At 35.5% G+C, this 17,352-nt stretch overlaps 1 protein-coding gene across 2 annotated transcripts; it reads left to right on the top strand.

The window, feature by feature from the left end:
• The first annotated feature begins 11,622 nt into the window (after positions 1 to 11,622).
• On the top strand, positions 11,623 to 16,741 carry LOC120631555. Of its 2 annotated transcripts, XM_039901187.1 has the most exons (4): positions 11,623 to 11,971; positions 12,403 to 12,476; positions 13,999 to 14,201; positions 16,069 to 16,741. In XM_039901187.1, exons 1-4 carry the CDS (start codon positions 11,784 to 11,786, stop codon positions 16,408 to 16,410), a joined length of 807 nt encoding a protein of 268 aa, XP_039757121.1. In that variant the 5' UTR covers positions 11,623 to 11,783; the 3' UTR covers positions 16,411 to 16,741. The 2 variants fall into 2 exon arrangements, with proteins under 2 accessions (XP_039757121.1, XP_039757122.1); XM_039901188.1 differs by lacking the exons at positions 11,623 to 11,971; positions 12,403 to 12,476 and adding an exon at positions 13,316 to 13,493.
• Positions 16,742 to 17,352: the final 611 nt, after the last annotated feature.

Below are 17,352 nucleotides of genomic sequence, written 5' to 3'. Positions count from 1 at the left end.
ACTACTACGAATAATTACTTGCTCTTGCAGTCCCTAATAATCTCTTTGGTATTCCTTATGCACCATTTTTTTCTGTACTCGGTTATCATTTAGTGTGGAAGCTTTCGTCGGGAAGGAAGGCAAGAAGGTCCAGAATGAAAACATGTGGTTACTCAGACACTAGAGACTGACTTTGCGATTAAAACATTGACCTCTTTGAACTGATAGATGGTAGTTTTTTCTCACCTACATTTCCAAGGTGGGTGTAAGTTAGATGGGTCAGTTGTAAAAAATATGCCTAAAACTAAAACGACAAGCCTATCTTGAAGATTGAAGAGAAATGAAGAGAGCCGACCCCACATAGCGTAGGTAGGTGCTTATGGAGGTAAGTACCTAGGGTAGGTACTATCTTAAACATCAACAAATGGTAAACTTGTCTATGTTAAGGAAACAAAACAAGATTATGCACTAAATAAGGCAGAAGCGAAACCACCATCACTTTACCTCTACGCGGCACACCATATTTTGTCATAGTCGGCCACTTTTCCACTTCCCATTTTCACTGAAATTCTTTGTTAATTAATGATTTATATATATCCGGTCAAGTGTGATATCGTTTTTGATTGAGTATAACTCTGGTTTTCCGTATAATAATTTAAAATAGGCTTACTCAATAAGCACTTTATAAACATCAATTCAATCTCATTGTACAGACTCTACAACCACTTTGGAAGGCAGACTCTACCGGAAAAAATCGGGCAAGAAATTCTGCAGTTGCTCTTTATTTATTTTATTTATTATTTTTTATTTATTTCATTAGATCATATATCAACGATACTACGGTATTATCATCATAAATAATTTTAAATTATGGTTTATAGTCCGACTAAAGTTATCACTCACATGTATACACATCAAGTTAGTTCGGTTAAAAATAATTAAATTAAATTAAAAGCAAAAATAGTGAGAATAAAAGAAATTAATATTAAACAAATAATAAAAATTAAAAAAAATAAAATACAAATATTAGTCTAAGTTTAATTTAGCCTTATTTATCTTGTAAGAGATGTAACCCGATGCTAGCAAGTACCTAACCTCGATCTTAGTCGATACCATATCAAACCTCCAAACTCATGACGACGGTGTTAAGGTTTTCGTATTATGGATTTTAAAATTGTAGTTAAATTAATAGAAATCTGTTTCTTTTATATTTTCAGTAATATTTGAGTTTAATATGCAGAAAATAAGCTCAATAATATACAGCTGAAAATTTAGTGTGTTTGGAAACAAGATCACAGGAACTATTCGTTTAATTTAAATAACCTATATACGTTTAATAATCCTTTAACTAAGAACTCATTAAAGCTTTACAATAATTATTTTTAACGTGCATTGTATTTTTTTGTTTCTAAGCTATTTTATTATTAGAAGGTAAATAGAGTTAGGCTTTTTCGGACTCTATTTTGTATTTTTTTATGAGATTTGAGATTATTTGTTTTGTTACTGTTTGGCAGAAGAAGCACCAATGCATAATTCTCTTCCGATTTTACAGATCGATAAGCTGGAACCCTAAAAATAAATATAATCGATAATTTGGCGTTAAATTACGGTCAGTCATACTTGTTTTATTACAACAGACAAGAAAAAAATGGGAGCATAGCTTTTGCCTACAACTTCGCGCGTGCCTATAGTTATTTTTTCTACTAGGTTACACGTATAGTTACGGGCAACACCGAAGGCAAAATACGTAGAGGCCGGTCCTCAAAAAGATGGTCAGACCAGTTGAAAATATCAAATTCGTGCCGATTCTATCAAATCTTCATCAAGTCTTCAAACTGTATAAGCTAGTTTATATTGTTTTTTTGAAATGTAAAGCTGTTTGTGAACCAAAAAAAAAACAAAAAAAGTCTAGCAATCCGCACTTCACCAGCATTGTGGACAACTGCCTAAAATTTTTCATTCTGAGAGGATACCCGTGTATTGAGTAATTGGTTGATAGTGTCATGATAATTATATTATGGAGTCATAACCACATGGAACCGCACCTTATGGAATCATTTACAGTATTCGTTGATAGAATCCAAAGTTGACTTATATTATGAAAATTAAGCTTAATTTGCTACACTCCGCGAACAGCAGGAGAACCTGTATGGTGTAATTTATAATTTCTTCAATCCTTATACTCCACACCAAACAGATCTTCGAGAAGATCCAATATTCAAAGTTGACTTTACCTGAGTTTAAACAATATATTAAAACACGTTTAACAAATTGTGGTTACTTCACGATTGATGAATTCCTTAACGACACGGCTGTTTGGAAGTAGGCCACACCGCTCTCATCTCTCACAAAACCGAAAAATTCTTAAGATTGTTAAACTTTAAAATGATGTTAAAAAGGAGCAATCTGCTGAGTTCGTCGTTCGTCGGCTCTTCTCAGTGGAATCTGCCTTCCGAACCGGTGGTAGAGTCACAACAAACAGACTGACTTGACGTTCCAAAAGTGCTTATTAATTAGGCCTACTTGAAATAAATGAATTTTGAATTTTTGACTGCCAAAAGTTCCTTTGTAAAGCAAAGCTGCCGTTAATATTATAACTTATGATAACCATGTGGTGGGTGGTACCATCGGTAGTGTTCTTAGTGCTTATGTAAACCGGGTCGGTATGCGACGATAATGCCATGTGTACGATCTCAGTCATTATGATTAGAATCTAAGGCGCTGGGTCGGAACTCGGCTTTATTACCCGACTGTATCAGAAGCAGGGTAGATTAAAATGTATATACTTTACATAATAAACTATGCTACCTACTTATTATGTATACAAAGTCTATTTAATCTAGTTCGGTGGGGAGTTGCCTATTTACTCGTATTTCAACTTCCAAATAAATAAAATACAAAGTTTGGCATTGTTTGTCATTGTTAAATAATAAAAAAAAAACAAAAAATGTTTTATTCATGTATACCTTATTACAGGCACTTGATTAGTGTAACATGTCAAATGTATGAAGCGTTAATACATTTGACATGTTACACTAATGTTAGTGATGGTGATAACTGCATTAGTTCACTTAAAACTTAAAACAAATCAAGTTGTGGTAATCGAACCCACGGCCTTATCTCAGACAACAGTGTCGCTGCCCACTGTGCCAATCGGCCGTCTAAAAAAAGGAATCCTCTCTCCCTGAGACAGAGACTCTTTGTGTCAAAAAAGGTTGTTGTCATTATATCTGTATGTCTATTGAACGAACGGAATGAACGGAACAGCTAATGAACAAAATTAAGAAATAAATAATATAAAAATCAATGGTAAGATTCAATTCAATATCTCCAGATCACAAAATTAAATTAAAGAAATTTATGAAAAGGGTAGCCCTAGTATATACCTACTATAAAGTATATATACTATTTACTGTATATACTATATACTGATTAATTTTGGACGTAAGTACCTAAACTGATTTTGACGAGCGGTCTACAGGTATGTGGAATATATATCATAAGTATTCATTTATAGTTATTTTTAAAAAAGAAAAATAATTTTATTTTATATTTTTAGACGTCTAGTAATATACAGAGGGGGAGATTACATTTAAAATAAGAGAAGTCCATAAAAACTACTTACAATTGTTTTAAAGCCAATATCTCCAATTTACTGTCTCAAAACACTGATCACTTGCACAAATTTTAAAAAAGTTTTCGAAAAAAAAAATGTCACCAAACGTCTTCTTCCCGACGCTTACTACAGCACAGTATCAACAAAATACTGAGTCGAAGTTAAATCAAAGCTTGTTTCATAATAAGTTGGACCTTATTCCATTGCAATAAGGTTGTATATATCGTTAAACTAAGTATCATTTACATCACCTGTAAATATTTTTCATACCATATTGAACTTTATGTTCTTACGATAAGGTATACGCTGAATTACACGTTAAATACATAAAGGTTGCATCAAAGATTATTTTATATGAATATAAACTCTATTCCGTTGGAATAAAGCTGGCGTGTTAGAGTTGATGGTAAAAGTGGCCATTTCGAATCATTACTTGTTTTGGTGGTAACGCATTACGAAGACTAACTACCGGTATTAAAAAAGACTTTTGTTTTATTAAAGAGTTATCTACGTACCGTTTAAGAAGCGCAGTGGCCTAAACGTCTTGCCTTTCGATAAAATAATTATACAGTTTTAGTAATTTGATATGTTATATAGATTTAGATGTGATATGGTTGAGCAAGTTTGATTAACATCATTTGTAAGTATTTCCAATTTCAGTAAAAGCTAAATTTCTGGGTCTTTTTCCCACTTTACCATGATTCGCCATTGAACGTTCCACTCCGAATCTGACGGCAGATTGGCGCAGTGGGCAGCGGCCTGCCTTCTGAGTCCAAGGCCGTGGGTTCGATTTCCACAACTGGACAATGTTTGTGTGACGAACCAGAATTATTTTCTGTATCAGGGTGTTTATCTGTGTCCTATAAGTATTTTTTTTACATTATTCATAAAAATGTTCACCGTCATCTTAGTAACCGTAACACAAACCACGCTTACTTTGCGACTAGATGGCGATGTTTGTATTGTCATAGTATATGTATAAAAAAAAATTATGATGAAATATAAAACAATGAAATGCGCCGAAACTTAACTTAGAAGTGAGATAGAACTTAAACTTAAGTTATAAGTGAGATTGCAGTCAAGAAGAATAAAAAAATGAATGCAATTTCACATGGTGGTAAGTGATGCAGTTTATGGTTATGATAGCGAGCTAACCTGTATGGAATTTATGTTATATAAACCATACCTCTTATCAGTTTTCCTTAAGCTCATACCTGGTACCCCCTTTTTTTCTTTTTTTTGGCGTGGTGGAAAAGATTTATTGCTAAAGAATTAATTGGGCAGGACGGAGGCCGGAGGTTATGTGGGACTCCCCCCTCAAAAGGGGGTATACCCAAACTAAAAACCACCACGGTTGTGGTGGTTCATGTACCTCTTGTTGGCTTTGTAAGACGCCCGGGGAACATCAGGTGTGTACACCTAATTGTTTTGTTTTGTTTCAGTATTATACCGGAATGTCCAATCGCTTAGCGGCACATCCTTACTAACCAAGGCCGAAACCTTTTACCACGCCAGACCAGATAAAATGTAAAAAATATTAGTTACCTAACTCCCCCGGGTGGGATATCGACAAACCTCACATAGTATAGCGTTAAGGACAAGGAGGGTGATAAAATACTTAACGAAGTCAAGAAGGAGGTCCGAGAACACGCCATGAGAAAGCTAGGACCCAGGACTTCTCAACTTATAACCAAAGAGCCACTCGCCAGGGTCGTCGACATCGCCATCCATGAAATTCAATAAAATCTTATTGGGTAGATACAGTGGCGTGCATAGAGGGTATGCACAGGGTATGCAGATGATATAAAATGAAGAAAATCTCCAGTACGAGTTATAAATACTTAATATCTTATATAGTGCTTTTTATCACTCTTACAAAGCCTATCTTTAAGATTTTTATTTTATATCATCTGCATACCCTGTGCACTCTATGTACGCCACTGGGTAGGTAACCCACAGTGGCGTGCACTTCGTACGTTCACAAAAGCACTGCCTACCTTAAAATAGATATATAACTCGCATAAAATGAGTTAGGCGGTTTTAGCATGCTTCCTACTGTATGCATACACTGGTAAGGAGCCCAGTGCACGCCACTGGTTACCCATTGTTTATTTACTCCTTCTGTACGTGTCTTTAGACGTACAAATACAAAAAGTCCCACCTTAGTATGATAAGTTAGTTCCTAGAATTAAAGTTATTAAGATAGATCGATGTCTTATAATGTCAATAATTTATTTAAAATGCAGATCAATCGCGTACCGTGAAGTTGGAAAACTCGACAATGAATCCAATTAAAATAATATATGTGCCACATTTAACGTAAAATATGTGTAAATAGTACTTATTACAGTATATTACAATATAACAGTAATTATTACTTTTATTATAATTGAGATTTTCGAATGCTAGCTAAATGTGAACCCTGGATTCTTGCGATGTATCCGAATTCCATGTTCCCCTGCTTTAGTAGGTGGATATGTTAATTATATCCCCTAGCAGGGCTAGCATAGGCCTGAAGACAAAAATTATATCCCCGGATTATATCCCGGGGATATAATTAACGTGTCCACCTGCTAAAGCACGGGAACATGGAATAGGAGAAATTCACCCCCGTTCAATTCATTTTGACACATATATTAAACATATGTTATTTCCACCTGTGCGCCAGTGCTCCGAGAGTTGATAAAGCTGTGGGAGAAGATAAATTTGTAACCTTTGCCCGGGGATATAATTGTCTCCTGCCCATGCTAGCCGTGCTGGAAACATAAATTATATCCCCCGATTATATACCCTGACCGGGGATCTCCTGCCCATGCTAGCCGTGCTGGGGATATAATCGGGGGATATAATTTTTAACTGCATAAACCGGCCGATGTTGTATGCGTGTGGATACACCTTTCTGATTAGCTAGCTACATTGTCAGTACGCTGTTAGCATTGTTAAACGAGGTGAGAAAGTAAAGGCTGGGACGTGCGAAAATTATTGATTGTTTGCTAATTTTATCGCCCTATGCAAATGTAGCACCGCTATAAATCTCTTAAATGATTAACCGTTTATCATTGAACTTTCATTAAAAGTAAACTAGACTGGTAAGTTGATTTTTCTAATATTACGAATAAATTTTTGTTAATTAGTCGTTCTATTTCATTCTGAAAACAACTTTGGATAAGTTGTTTTAAGGATGTAATAGAACACTGATTGATTCTTTTACACAAAGTTTAAATTTTGTTAAGTTTCAATTTATTTTAGCTGCTTTGTAATAACCGAAAGCACTATTGTATGACATGCCAATACCAGGTTTACTCTTTCGCTCCTCTCCTTCAAGATATTATAAAAGCCAGTTCATATTTTTCCAGTAGTATTGCCGTGCAGAATCCAGATATCTGATCCAGCGCTTAGTTCGTGGATAAGACTCAAATTTAACAAACTATCATATTAAAATTCAATCAGCCCAAGAATTTGGTTTCGTATGCAAAAGCGATGACAGTGGCAGTCTTCAGTAACGCGTTACCATAAAATGATTTTTAAATACGAGAATAGTATTAAAACAACTTATTTAAAGAGTCAATAGTGACGAGGATAACCTTGTGAAAGAATATTGACTTTTTCGTGAAATATACTAACGAAGAATCTACTAAGGAAGGCTTTTAATGACCAAAGCTTTTAGAAAATTGTAAAAAAAATGGACATTATTGATCTGGTACACGTATGCTATTGCTCTAACATGATAGCTAAACATTAACTCGACTGTGAGATGGTGATAACAAAAAAAAACTGTCTCAGTTTGTTGTAGGCTCTTCTTAGACCAGGACGCGTTAGGAACCCTACTAGCTTTAATTTTTAAATTAACGAATGCAGTTATCCCCATCACCTAACATAAGTCTTAACAGGTTAATTGTATGAACGCTTGATAAGTGCCTGCTGATAAGGTCTACACGAATAAAACATTTTTGAATTTGAATTCTTTTTAATTTATGGTTTGCTTGCAAGGGAATATACTTACTGAAATAAAAAAATGCACCTATCTACCTGTTTGCGATATCTTATCTTGTTCCGCTATAAGGTTGAAAGACTTGCTGCAGCTAAGAAGATCCAGCGACTTGAAAAATGTAAACTGGCCATAATACTGATCAATCGATTAACCACCTGATACCTGCCAGATAGCAAATTACGAAATGGCAGACCGTCACGTTTGTGGTTCCTACCACAATTCTTAAATACAATTTGTACTTACCTAATCTGCGAAATGACATTACCGTCTCACGTCAGTGTTAAGAATATTTTTCATCCAACTTTCTAGATTGGATCGCTATGGACATTTTCGTTCTCGTGCAAACGCAATTATTTGATGTAAATCTAAGATAAACTTATGACCTCAGGGAATTTGCTTAAGAATTTGCAAGCTAAAAATGTAACTACATACCTAATCAAAACTAAGTTTTTTATTGTATTAATAGTCGGAGAAAGCAATAAGAGCTAAAAAAAAGTAAATAAATTTATATTCGAAATTACTTGTATCAAGGGGTTTTTTAAAAAAAAAAATAGGTAGGTAGGTATAGGTAAAGGTACTTAGGTAATTTTAGGAAACGTATTTTTGTGCTCTGTGCACATACCAATAAATTTTTAAGCAGAATTTTAGGGCTTAAAACTTTCATTAACTCCTTGATGGTGGCTGCGTTTAAAAAAGGGTAATTTTGTCTTGGAGATGGATTTTTTATAGTAATAATTGACCCAATAAGATTGCACACCTGATGATAAGTAGAAAACTATCGGCCGTAGAAGACCAGCTTATGATTGCCATACCGCATACTTATAATCAAAATTCGAGATGAACCCGCGGTGGGCCCTAATTTGTTTTGAGTAGCTTATATTTGCGATAAACTCATCATAAAATGCTCGAAGTTTGTTGAAAAGCTTATAGAAAAATTAAAGGAAAGTCCTATCTTTATATATAAAAGAAAGTTGTGTTAGTTACACCATTTATAATTCAAGAACGGCTGGACCAATTTTTATAATATTTGATTTTTTGGATTCCTCTTAGATAACAGAATAATAAGTATTAAAATATAAAATTCATCAAAGAAATAATGATCCGCGGTACGAAGTTCGCCGAGACAGTTAGTTATAGTATAAAGGAATACGTAAACGATAAAAAAGCTTGGGTTTAAACTATTGCTCTAACCAGGTTGCTTCTTAATTATTTTCAAATGACTATGTGAGATGGTGATAACAAAAAGAACACCCGTCTAGTTTTATCATTACGAATGTAGTTATCGACATCAATACTCACTACAATGTACACATTTTGTATATAGGTAATCAACGCATTAAAAGTGCCATCTATGTGCCTATTTGAATAAAGAAATATTTTACTTTGACTTTGCCTAAAGTTGTATTAAAAGTACAGAAGCTTTAACAGCGCTATCTAAGTAAAACTGTGCCAGACACTTTGTATTTACTACGTAGTTCTTTAGTTTTTGCATAGATGGCGTTACTGTCAACCGCATTGTAGTTCTCGACATGAAATATAGGTAGAGCATTTAAAATTATATTTTATTTTGACTGTTTTAATGGGAATTTAAGATATTTCACAAATGTTTATTATTAAAATTTGCATTAATCACTTCCTATATAATTAGGTTCAAGTGAAACGGATTTCTTTACAAACGTATTATTAAGTATGCAAATTTGTATGTCTGACGGCGAAAAGTTTTATCACTATCGGTTGAGTAGTTCTTATGAGCATAAATTTTCGTAATTCCATTGCTCGCTGAGTTATTGACAGTTTAAAGACTTTTAAGGCGGATGTACGCTCTAAAGTCGATCACCAATTTTTATAATATTTTATCAAATTATGGCAACTTTACTTAACTACCGCAGTTTTTCAGTCACAGATCCTCCAACTTACGTGTAAGTTATCAGTATAATCAATTTTAGTTAGTTATTAAAAAAAACACGACTACCGAATACCTTCAGTGGCGTGCACAAGGTTTCAGACAAGGGTAAGCATAATTCAAAAACTTGTCAGAAAATGTAAAAATCCTCCTACTTTACGAGTTAAATATTTTTTTTGGGTAGGCAGTGCTTCTGCGCATGTATGAATTGCACGCCACTGAATACTGTACAAACTGACCTGTGCAATATTCGATTGTGTATTACGAAATGTGGACATTTGAATATGGTGTCATAACGTCGTCATATCAGTCAGTGTCTGGCGGTTCTGGCCGTGGCTAGTTACCACCCTACCGACGAAGAAGTGCCGCTAAGCGATATAGCGTTCCGGTACGATGTCGCATATAAACCTAGTAGGGGTAAAGAATAGGTATATGTTTAATTTGTCTGTCTGACTGTCATTCCTTAGAAGCTTAGCCCCCTACCTACCATATAAGACTGCATAATCACTTACCATGTGAGATTGAGAAAGAGACAGGTGAGATTGTGTGTGTACTTATGTACACGCGTTAGAAGTTATATCTTCTTATTTGGCCTAATAAGATAAAAATCTTTTCAAAAATTTTATTTGTCGCCTTATTCTACGTTTGTAGAAAAAAGACAATAACAATAGAAAGAAGGAATTGAAAGTTATTTGAATTATTGAAAGTTTTTAGAAAAAACTAAAATGTTGACTATAGCTAACTTCATGTCGGAAAAACTTAGAAAAGAGGTCGGTAATGCAAAGAATAACATATAAATTAAAAACATTACACAAATATAGAAATAAAATTTATATATATATATACTCGTATATAAATACAAATAAGCCCATGCCACCAGTGTCCATCGATCTGAGGTGTACGAGTTATACTTGCACTTTACGCTCGGTCTAAGAGGTACGCGAGCAGCTCTCTTCGCGCTCGCACTCGCAACTGCACCGCTCGCCTTCACTCGACGAGCGTGAGGACGGAGTGATGTAGGGGAACCCAAGTGGGGATTTCGGGATGTGCGAGTACCCGAGCGTGACAGAATACACTATAAGTGAGCCATGTACAGGTCAAACGTCTAGGGCAGTCGATCAGATTAGAAAAATCGATCGATAGGAAAACTCAAGTGCGTCAGAATAATGATAAGTTAAGCTATTTACACGCAGAAAAGTGTTAATTTTAATAATCTGACAATTTGATCGTGACAAAAGGAAAGGGGAGATTCACAAAAATACATCACCTAAAATCATCATCATCATCATCATCATCATCATCATATCAACCGAGATACTACAGAACTAGAACAGACGTCCACTACTGGACATAGCTATTTATTTATTTATTTATTTATTAAAGAGCACTAACAACATGCATATTACACGTTTTTTAAACATAGCACACACACGAACACATGGACTGATATGCACGTCAATGACAAGTGCACATAGCATTGACAAAGCGTCATATAAACTTAATTTGCAAAAAAAAACATTTAACACAAAATTTAACTCACCGATAAGTGTTCGGTGAGTTTTTTTCTAAAAGCTGTGGGTGAGTCATGGAAGATATCGATAAGCTATTTTGTAGGGAGTTCTAAATTCGAGGGTTTTGTGCAGCTTGATACCAGCGGCTACCTGCGACGCGCTTAATGTCGTCCGTACACCTCGTCGGGGTCCACCAACGCTGCGCTTACCAGTGCGGGGCTGCCATTCACCTTGGGACCCCAACGTCCATCCCTCCTCCGAACTATGTGCCCCGCCCATCGACACTTCAGCTTCGCGACTCGTTGAGCCATGACGGAACATATCTAACGTAATTCGAAGGAAATAATATAATCTGCCGATTTGCACAAGCCGAAGTAGCTAAAATCATAAATAAAGTGTCGTGCATGCAGATGCTGAGAACGATGTACTTCCCACATCACGCCAATCTGCTCTGCTCACTCTTTCTCTCTCACTCTCGCACCGTCCCCTTACTAAGTTACACCGCGCACCGCCATGATGCCCCATTACCCAGCCGATCATACTCTTAACAACCGGCTTGTTTTCGTTTTTAGTCGTTTATTGATTACAGATTATGTTACAACAATGAGTAACAATAGTTTGAACTGTGTATTTTGTGGTGAAAAAACATTTAATAAAATAATACAATTTACATCGGAAATATTAAAAAAATGCAAGATTGTTTCGGAATATCGGCGAAGTAAGCCGATTCGCAGAAAATCCCGCGTCACATTTAATATCGAAATTTTTTCAAATGGAAGATCAATGCAACGAACGGACGGTTATCACGCGCAGTGCTATAAACTATTCACAGCGATTAAAATACCGCCTGATTTCCTAAACCAACAGGAAAATGAATCAATATCTGACTCTGCACAGGAAATTTCGGGGGAAGATTCCGAATTGCTTGTTCCGGTTAGTTCCACGACAACACAGGTTGCTGATGAAAAAGAGTAAGTGCTAATCCTACCTATCACTGATAATCAAAAATGTATTTCCGTATTTATGTTTCATTAATATTTTGTTTTACATTAACAAAATCCTGCTTGATCAGGCATGATAAATAAATAATTAACAGACATTAATTGATTTGAGTAATTAAAAAAACATTTGATTATATTGAAAGTAGATTTAGAAAATAAAAAAAATCTCTATGTGCATTTTTTTTATTATAGTTCTATATGTTTAATTTATTTAAAATTTGAATTTTTATCTATGTTTTCTACATCTACACTTATTCAATGAGTTATAAATACTGTTATATTTTAATTTTAATAATCGAACGAATTAAGATTTATTTTTAAAAAAACAAGATGTTTTCTCCAGACATTTTTCAGATACGTGTTATTATTTGAAAATATTCGTATGGGTAAAATATTTTCAGAGCGGGAGAATCCAACTTAGAGCAATACTTCGAGGATCCTGATGATGGGCACTATCACGCCGATGAACCCTTAGGTAAGGAAAATTTGCCTCCATTGGAATACTTCATTTGTTATAGAAATAAGCATATGACATCATAACCCTGGAGTTCCTTTGGCAGAACGAAACCCATTTCAAATTATAACCTTGTATAAAATCGCGTGCTGTAAATAGTACATAATTATATAATTTATTTACAGCATGTCTATAGTCAAATAACTGTATAAATTAAAAAAAATAAAAACAGTTCTAAATATATTACATATGGATTGCACTCGTCCTTTTGAATGGAACCCATATTGAAGGAGTTGTAAAATTATATGTAAATAATTATATGTTAATATATTTTTTTCTTAATTTTTATGGAGGGTTTGATCAATTCTGAGCATGCCACCTTCATCGGATTTACTTAAGGATATTACTGCCTACGCTTAATGAACACTGTAGATATGTTAACTGCCATTGTATGGCGGCGGCCATCTTGTAGGGATTTTCATCAAACATAAAACACTCCCGACTAATTCTCCTTTCAAAGTAAAAAAGTTATTTTGTTATTTTTTTGAAGTGCGAAATCAAAATCAATTTATCCAGTTGGGAGCTACGATGTCAGCCAGACGTACACTCACGGACAAAGACATGAATTTTTATTACACATAAAGTGTTCCCAAGCGACAGAAAAGCTCATAAAAGAAGCAGCTCCATACTCCATACTCCATAGTCTATAATAACTGCAATGACCTCAACTGTGGATTTTTACTAGTAGCGTCTCTCACACATATTCCCCAGTTACGCTATTGGTCGGTAACCGGTATGGAACGCGTCAGTAATCGGTCCGCACGCCAGTCACGGCGCCTCTCTCGCCCGGGCCACTTGTCTCACGTCTCTATGTCTCCAATAATATCAAAATGGCCAACGATCAGACATTCAATTTGAATTTAGTCAAAGAGATAGAAAAACATCCGTGTCTCTATAACTATACAATGGTTGGTTATTCTTTTAAGGATGTAAGTGACAAAGCTTGGAACGATGTCAGTGAAGCTGTACAGTTATCTGGTATGTATGGATGCAGATAATAAACTTTTGTACAGATCATTGTTATGTACACCTATAAATTCTTATCGGTAAAAAAAATACTTTAAAGTGAAAAATTCTTGAGCACTTTTTGGTTCAACAAAACTCATGGAACTCGCGTCATCCTCACCGCACGCTTCCCATGTGCTGTCTGTACACTGTCTATACAATATTATGTATTTTGATATGTCACTATCGGCAGCTCCTAAAGACTGCCCGCAAGTTTTTTTTCGTTGTGTCACTAATGCTGACATATTATATAGGTATACATTATACATGTACCTAAAGATGTTGTAGAATATATTATAAAGCATGTATATTTTTAATTCTCCTTCATCTTCAAATCAACCCATTACCGGCCCGCTATATTCATAAAAAAATATTCATCAGCTATCTTAGTACCCATAACACAAGCTGCTTACTTTGGGGCTAGATGGCGGTGTGTGTATTGTCGTTGTATATTCATATCGTTCGTTCTTTGTTCCAGTAAACGAATGCAGAGAGCGTTGGAAGAACCTCCGAGCAGTTTACGTGAGACACAAAAAATATGCGAAGAATGGCATGGGGACAAGGAAACCGTACTATTTAGAGGAGGCCATGGAATTCACGTTGCCATACATAAAAACGTTGAACCCCACATCAGCGTATACTTCCTCTACAGCATCCAACGACACTATATACGATGATCAGGTTATTTAATTTTCAATTTCAATTTAACGACAATCATGCCCGTTAGAAAGCAATGATGAGGTCTAGGTTGGAGCACGCTTGCCTAGGAAAAGCATATTCACTCTAGCCTTGAAGGTACTCAAATTATACGTGGCAGGAAACAGTCGCCGGGAGGGCGTTCCACATCTTAGCGGCACGTATCAGAAACTTGGATAAAAAAAGTTTCGTGCGTGTTGATAGAATATCAACCACATAAGGATGCCACCGCTCACGGTGTCTCGCTGTTCTGTGGTAGAACGGGGAAGGAGGAACAAGATTGTGAAGTTGTCGAGCACACTCACCGAAGTATATCCGGCTAAAAACCGGTAAACAGGCAACACTGCAGTACAAGTTATAAATACTTAGTGGTAGGCTTTGTATATCTCTTACAATGCCTATTCTTAAGTTTTTTATAACTCGTACCGGAGACTTCATTTTTTTTTTTTTTTTATACTACGACATTACACACATCGCCACATAGTCCCAAAGTAAGCGTAGCTTGTGTTATGGGTACTAAGATGACTGATGAATATTTCTATGAATATAATACACATAATTACTTATAATATACAGATAAACACCCAGACACTGAAAAACATTCATGTTCATCAAACAAACATTTTCCAGTTGTGGGAATCGAACCCACGGCCACGACTCAGAAAGCAGGTTCGCTGCCCACTGCGCCAGTCGGCCGTTCTATACCATTTGCATACCCTGTGCATACCCTCTATGCACGCCACTGGGAGTCCACCAATTCGCACTGGGCCAGAGTGGTGGACTACGGGCTTAACCCCTTCTCGTGGGAGGAGACCCGTGCTCTGTAGTGGGCTGGTAGTTGATATTATAATGATTAATCAAGAAATTTCATACAAATTTCATTAAACTACGTAGCATGTGAACACCCAAATCGTCATAATCAAAATCCACGGCTGGACAACGCAACGTTTGGCCAAAATCACCGAGCTGGGCAGACATGGTGATCAGAGTAGTTAGAGTAGATTAAGTAGTAGCATGGAGGAAGCTGCTGCCCGTTTTGCACTATATTCTCTTAGTCACCACGTATGACACCCTTGGGAAGAGGAGGTGGTTGACAACCGTCATTATAATCATCATCTTCATGAACTTATTCAGGTCTCACCGCTGAACACAGACCTCTCCTCTATACAGTCACCATGCTTGTCCAATGCGGGTTGGTGGGCTGTTACGATGACATGTTATAATAGCCGTGGCCAACAGCTTTACGGGTTCCGCAATAACACTTTAGCCGGTTCATGGTTTTTTTTTAAATGAATCATTATATCTAACAATAGCGGTCCCTCGCGACTACGTCCGCGTATAAATCAACCTTTAAAGAAAGACACATGCTTTATACAACAACTTAAGTCATACATGATTTTATCGAAACTTTAAACGTTTACGCAGCTCACACAGCGGAAGCTCTCAAAAGGAAAAATACCACGATGTTGAAACATTCTTCATTGGTGCTATGCTTCTATCGGTCTTAGCGTGATGATATTCAGCCAATAGCCTTCCTAAATTTATGGTCTACCCAACACTGAAAGATTTTTAGTAAATCAGACTCAGTAGTTGTTGAGATCGTCGCGTTCAAGTAAACAAAATCGTTAGCTTTATATATTAATACCGTTGGTGAAAGAAGTGGTGGGAGGCGCCCGCCTTGACGGCCCAGTAGTGGCATGCGCGTGAGCTGAACAAACAAACAAACTCTTAAGCTTTAAATAATAGTATAAGATTTTAGTTTTATTTCTTAATTCATCTGCAAATTAACCTGCATCTTAAAATTATTCAAAGTGAAGTCTTTTTCTTCTATATTGGTTTCATTACTTTCCAGGATGAAGATACCAAACCGTTATGCCAAATTCAATCACCAGAAACAAATCTACGAGAAGCAACACCGCCACCACAAGGCCCACTCAACAATCAGTCGTCTAAGAAGAGACCGAATGAAGAAAACAACGACTTCCCGGAGAATTTGACATCTAAAATAAGTAAAATTACAGATAGTTTGAATCCTCAAAAGGATGCGAACACTTTGTTCCTGCTAAGCTTGTTACCAGATTTGAACGAGATGTCGAGTCAACAGATAAGGACGTTTAAAAAGAAAGTTCTCGATTTAATTGATAACATCTTAGTGCCAAGTAATACTGTAAAAGTTGAGCCTATAACCGATTGAGGTCTAAAGCGTGGAATTGTTTAGTTCTATACAATGTGTAACCAAATTACGAAATGCTGTAAAAATATTTTTGTTGCAAATATTATATAATTCAAAACATCGTGAAACCAAAGAAAACAAAGTCTTTTCCTTTGACAACCCTATTGAAGATAAAAGATCGACACGCGCATAGTACCTAATAAAGTGACAGGAGTCGCTTGATTTAAAGATTCCTTTCTTTCAGTAAAAATGGCAGTGGTCTACTCAAAAAGTAGTAAGTAACGTTTCGGACAGCAAGACGGACAAGTCTCTGAGACAATAAAAAATTTAGCTCTAAAGCCTGTGAAGTAATATTTAGGTTTTAATTTACACGTTGTATACTACTAATGTGATTTATTTAAAGTGTGAAAATAAATGTGATGCTGTTGTTTTAAATTTGAAGTTAAGTTACCAAACTAAATGAACTAAAATTAATATTATAATGTTATTTTTGAAATTAGCTTTTTCTAAATTAAAAATTAATCAAATCCATCCTTTTGTTCATGATACCACTGAAACAAAAGCTTTTAAATTCATTAATTTCTATTTTAAATTACTTGAATAAAGTTGAGGGCTACCAACTTTTAAAAAATAAATAAAGAGTTCTTAATTTTAGGAAAGGTATTTTTGTGCTCTTTGCACATAATTAATTTAAAAACAGTATTTTCTTCAAACTTTCCATAACTCCTGGATTCTGGTTGCGTTCAGAAACAGGTAAGTTTGTTTTGAGGATACAATTTGCTTAAATATTTTTTTTACATTAATAAAGTCAAAGTCAAATATTTCTTTATTCAAATAGGCACATAGATGACACTTTTGATGCGTACATTACATGTAAAATATGACATAGGAGTGAGTTGATGGCGATAAATAAATTCGTCAACTTAAAAGTAAAGCTACGTGGGTTCCAAACGCGGTCTAAGA

The sequence above is a fragment of the Pararge aegeria genome, chromosome 18 (genome assembly GCF_905163445.1).
Source record: "Pararge aegeria chromosome 18, ilParAegt1.1, whole genome shotgun sequence".
NCBI classification, from domain to species: Eukaryota; Metazoa; Arthropoda; class Insecta; order Lepidoptera; family Nymphalidae; genus Pararge; species Pararge aegeria.
Note: the sequence above shows the minus strand (reverse complement) of the source record. Positions and strands in the feature narration are given on the sequence as shown.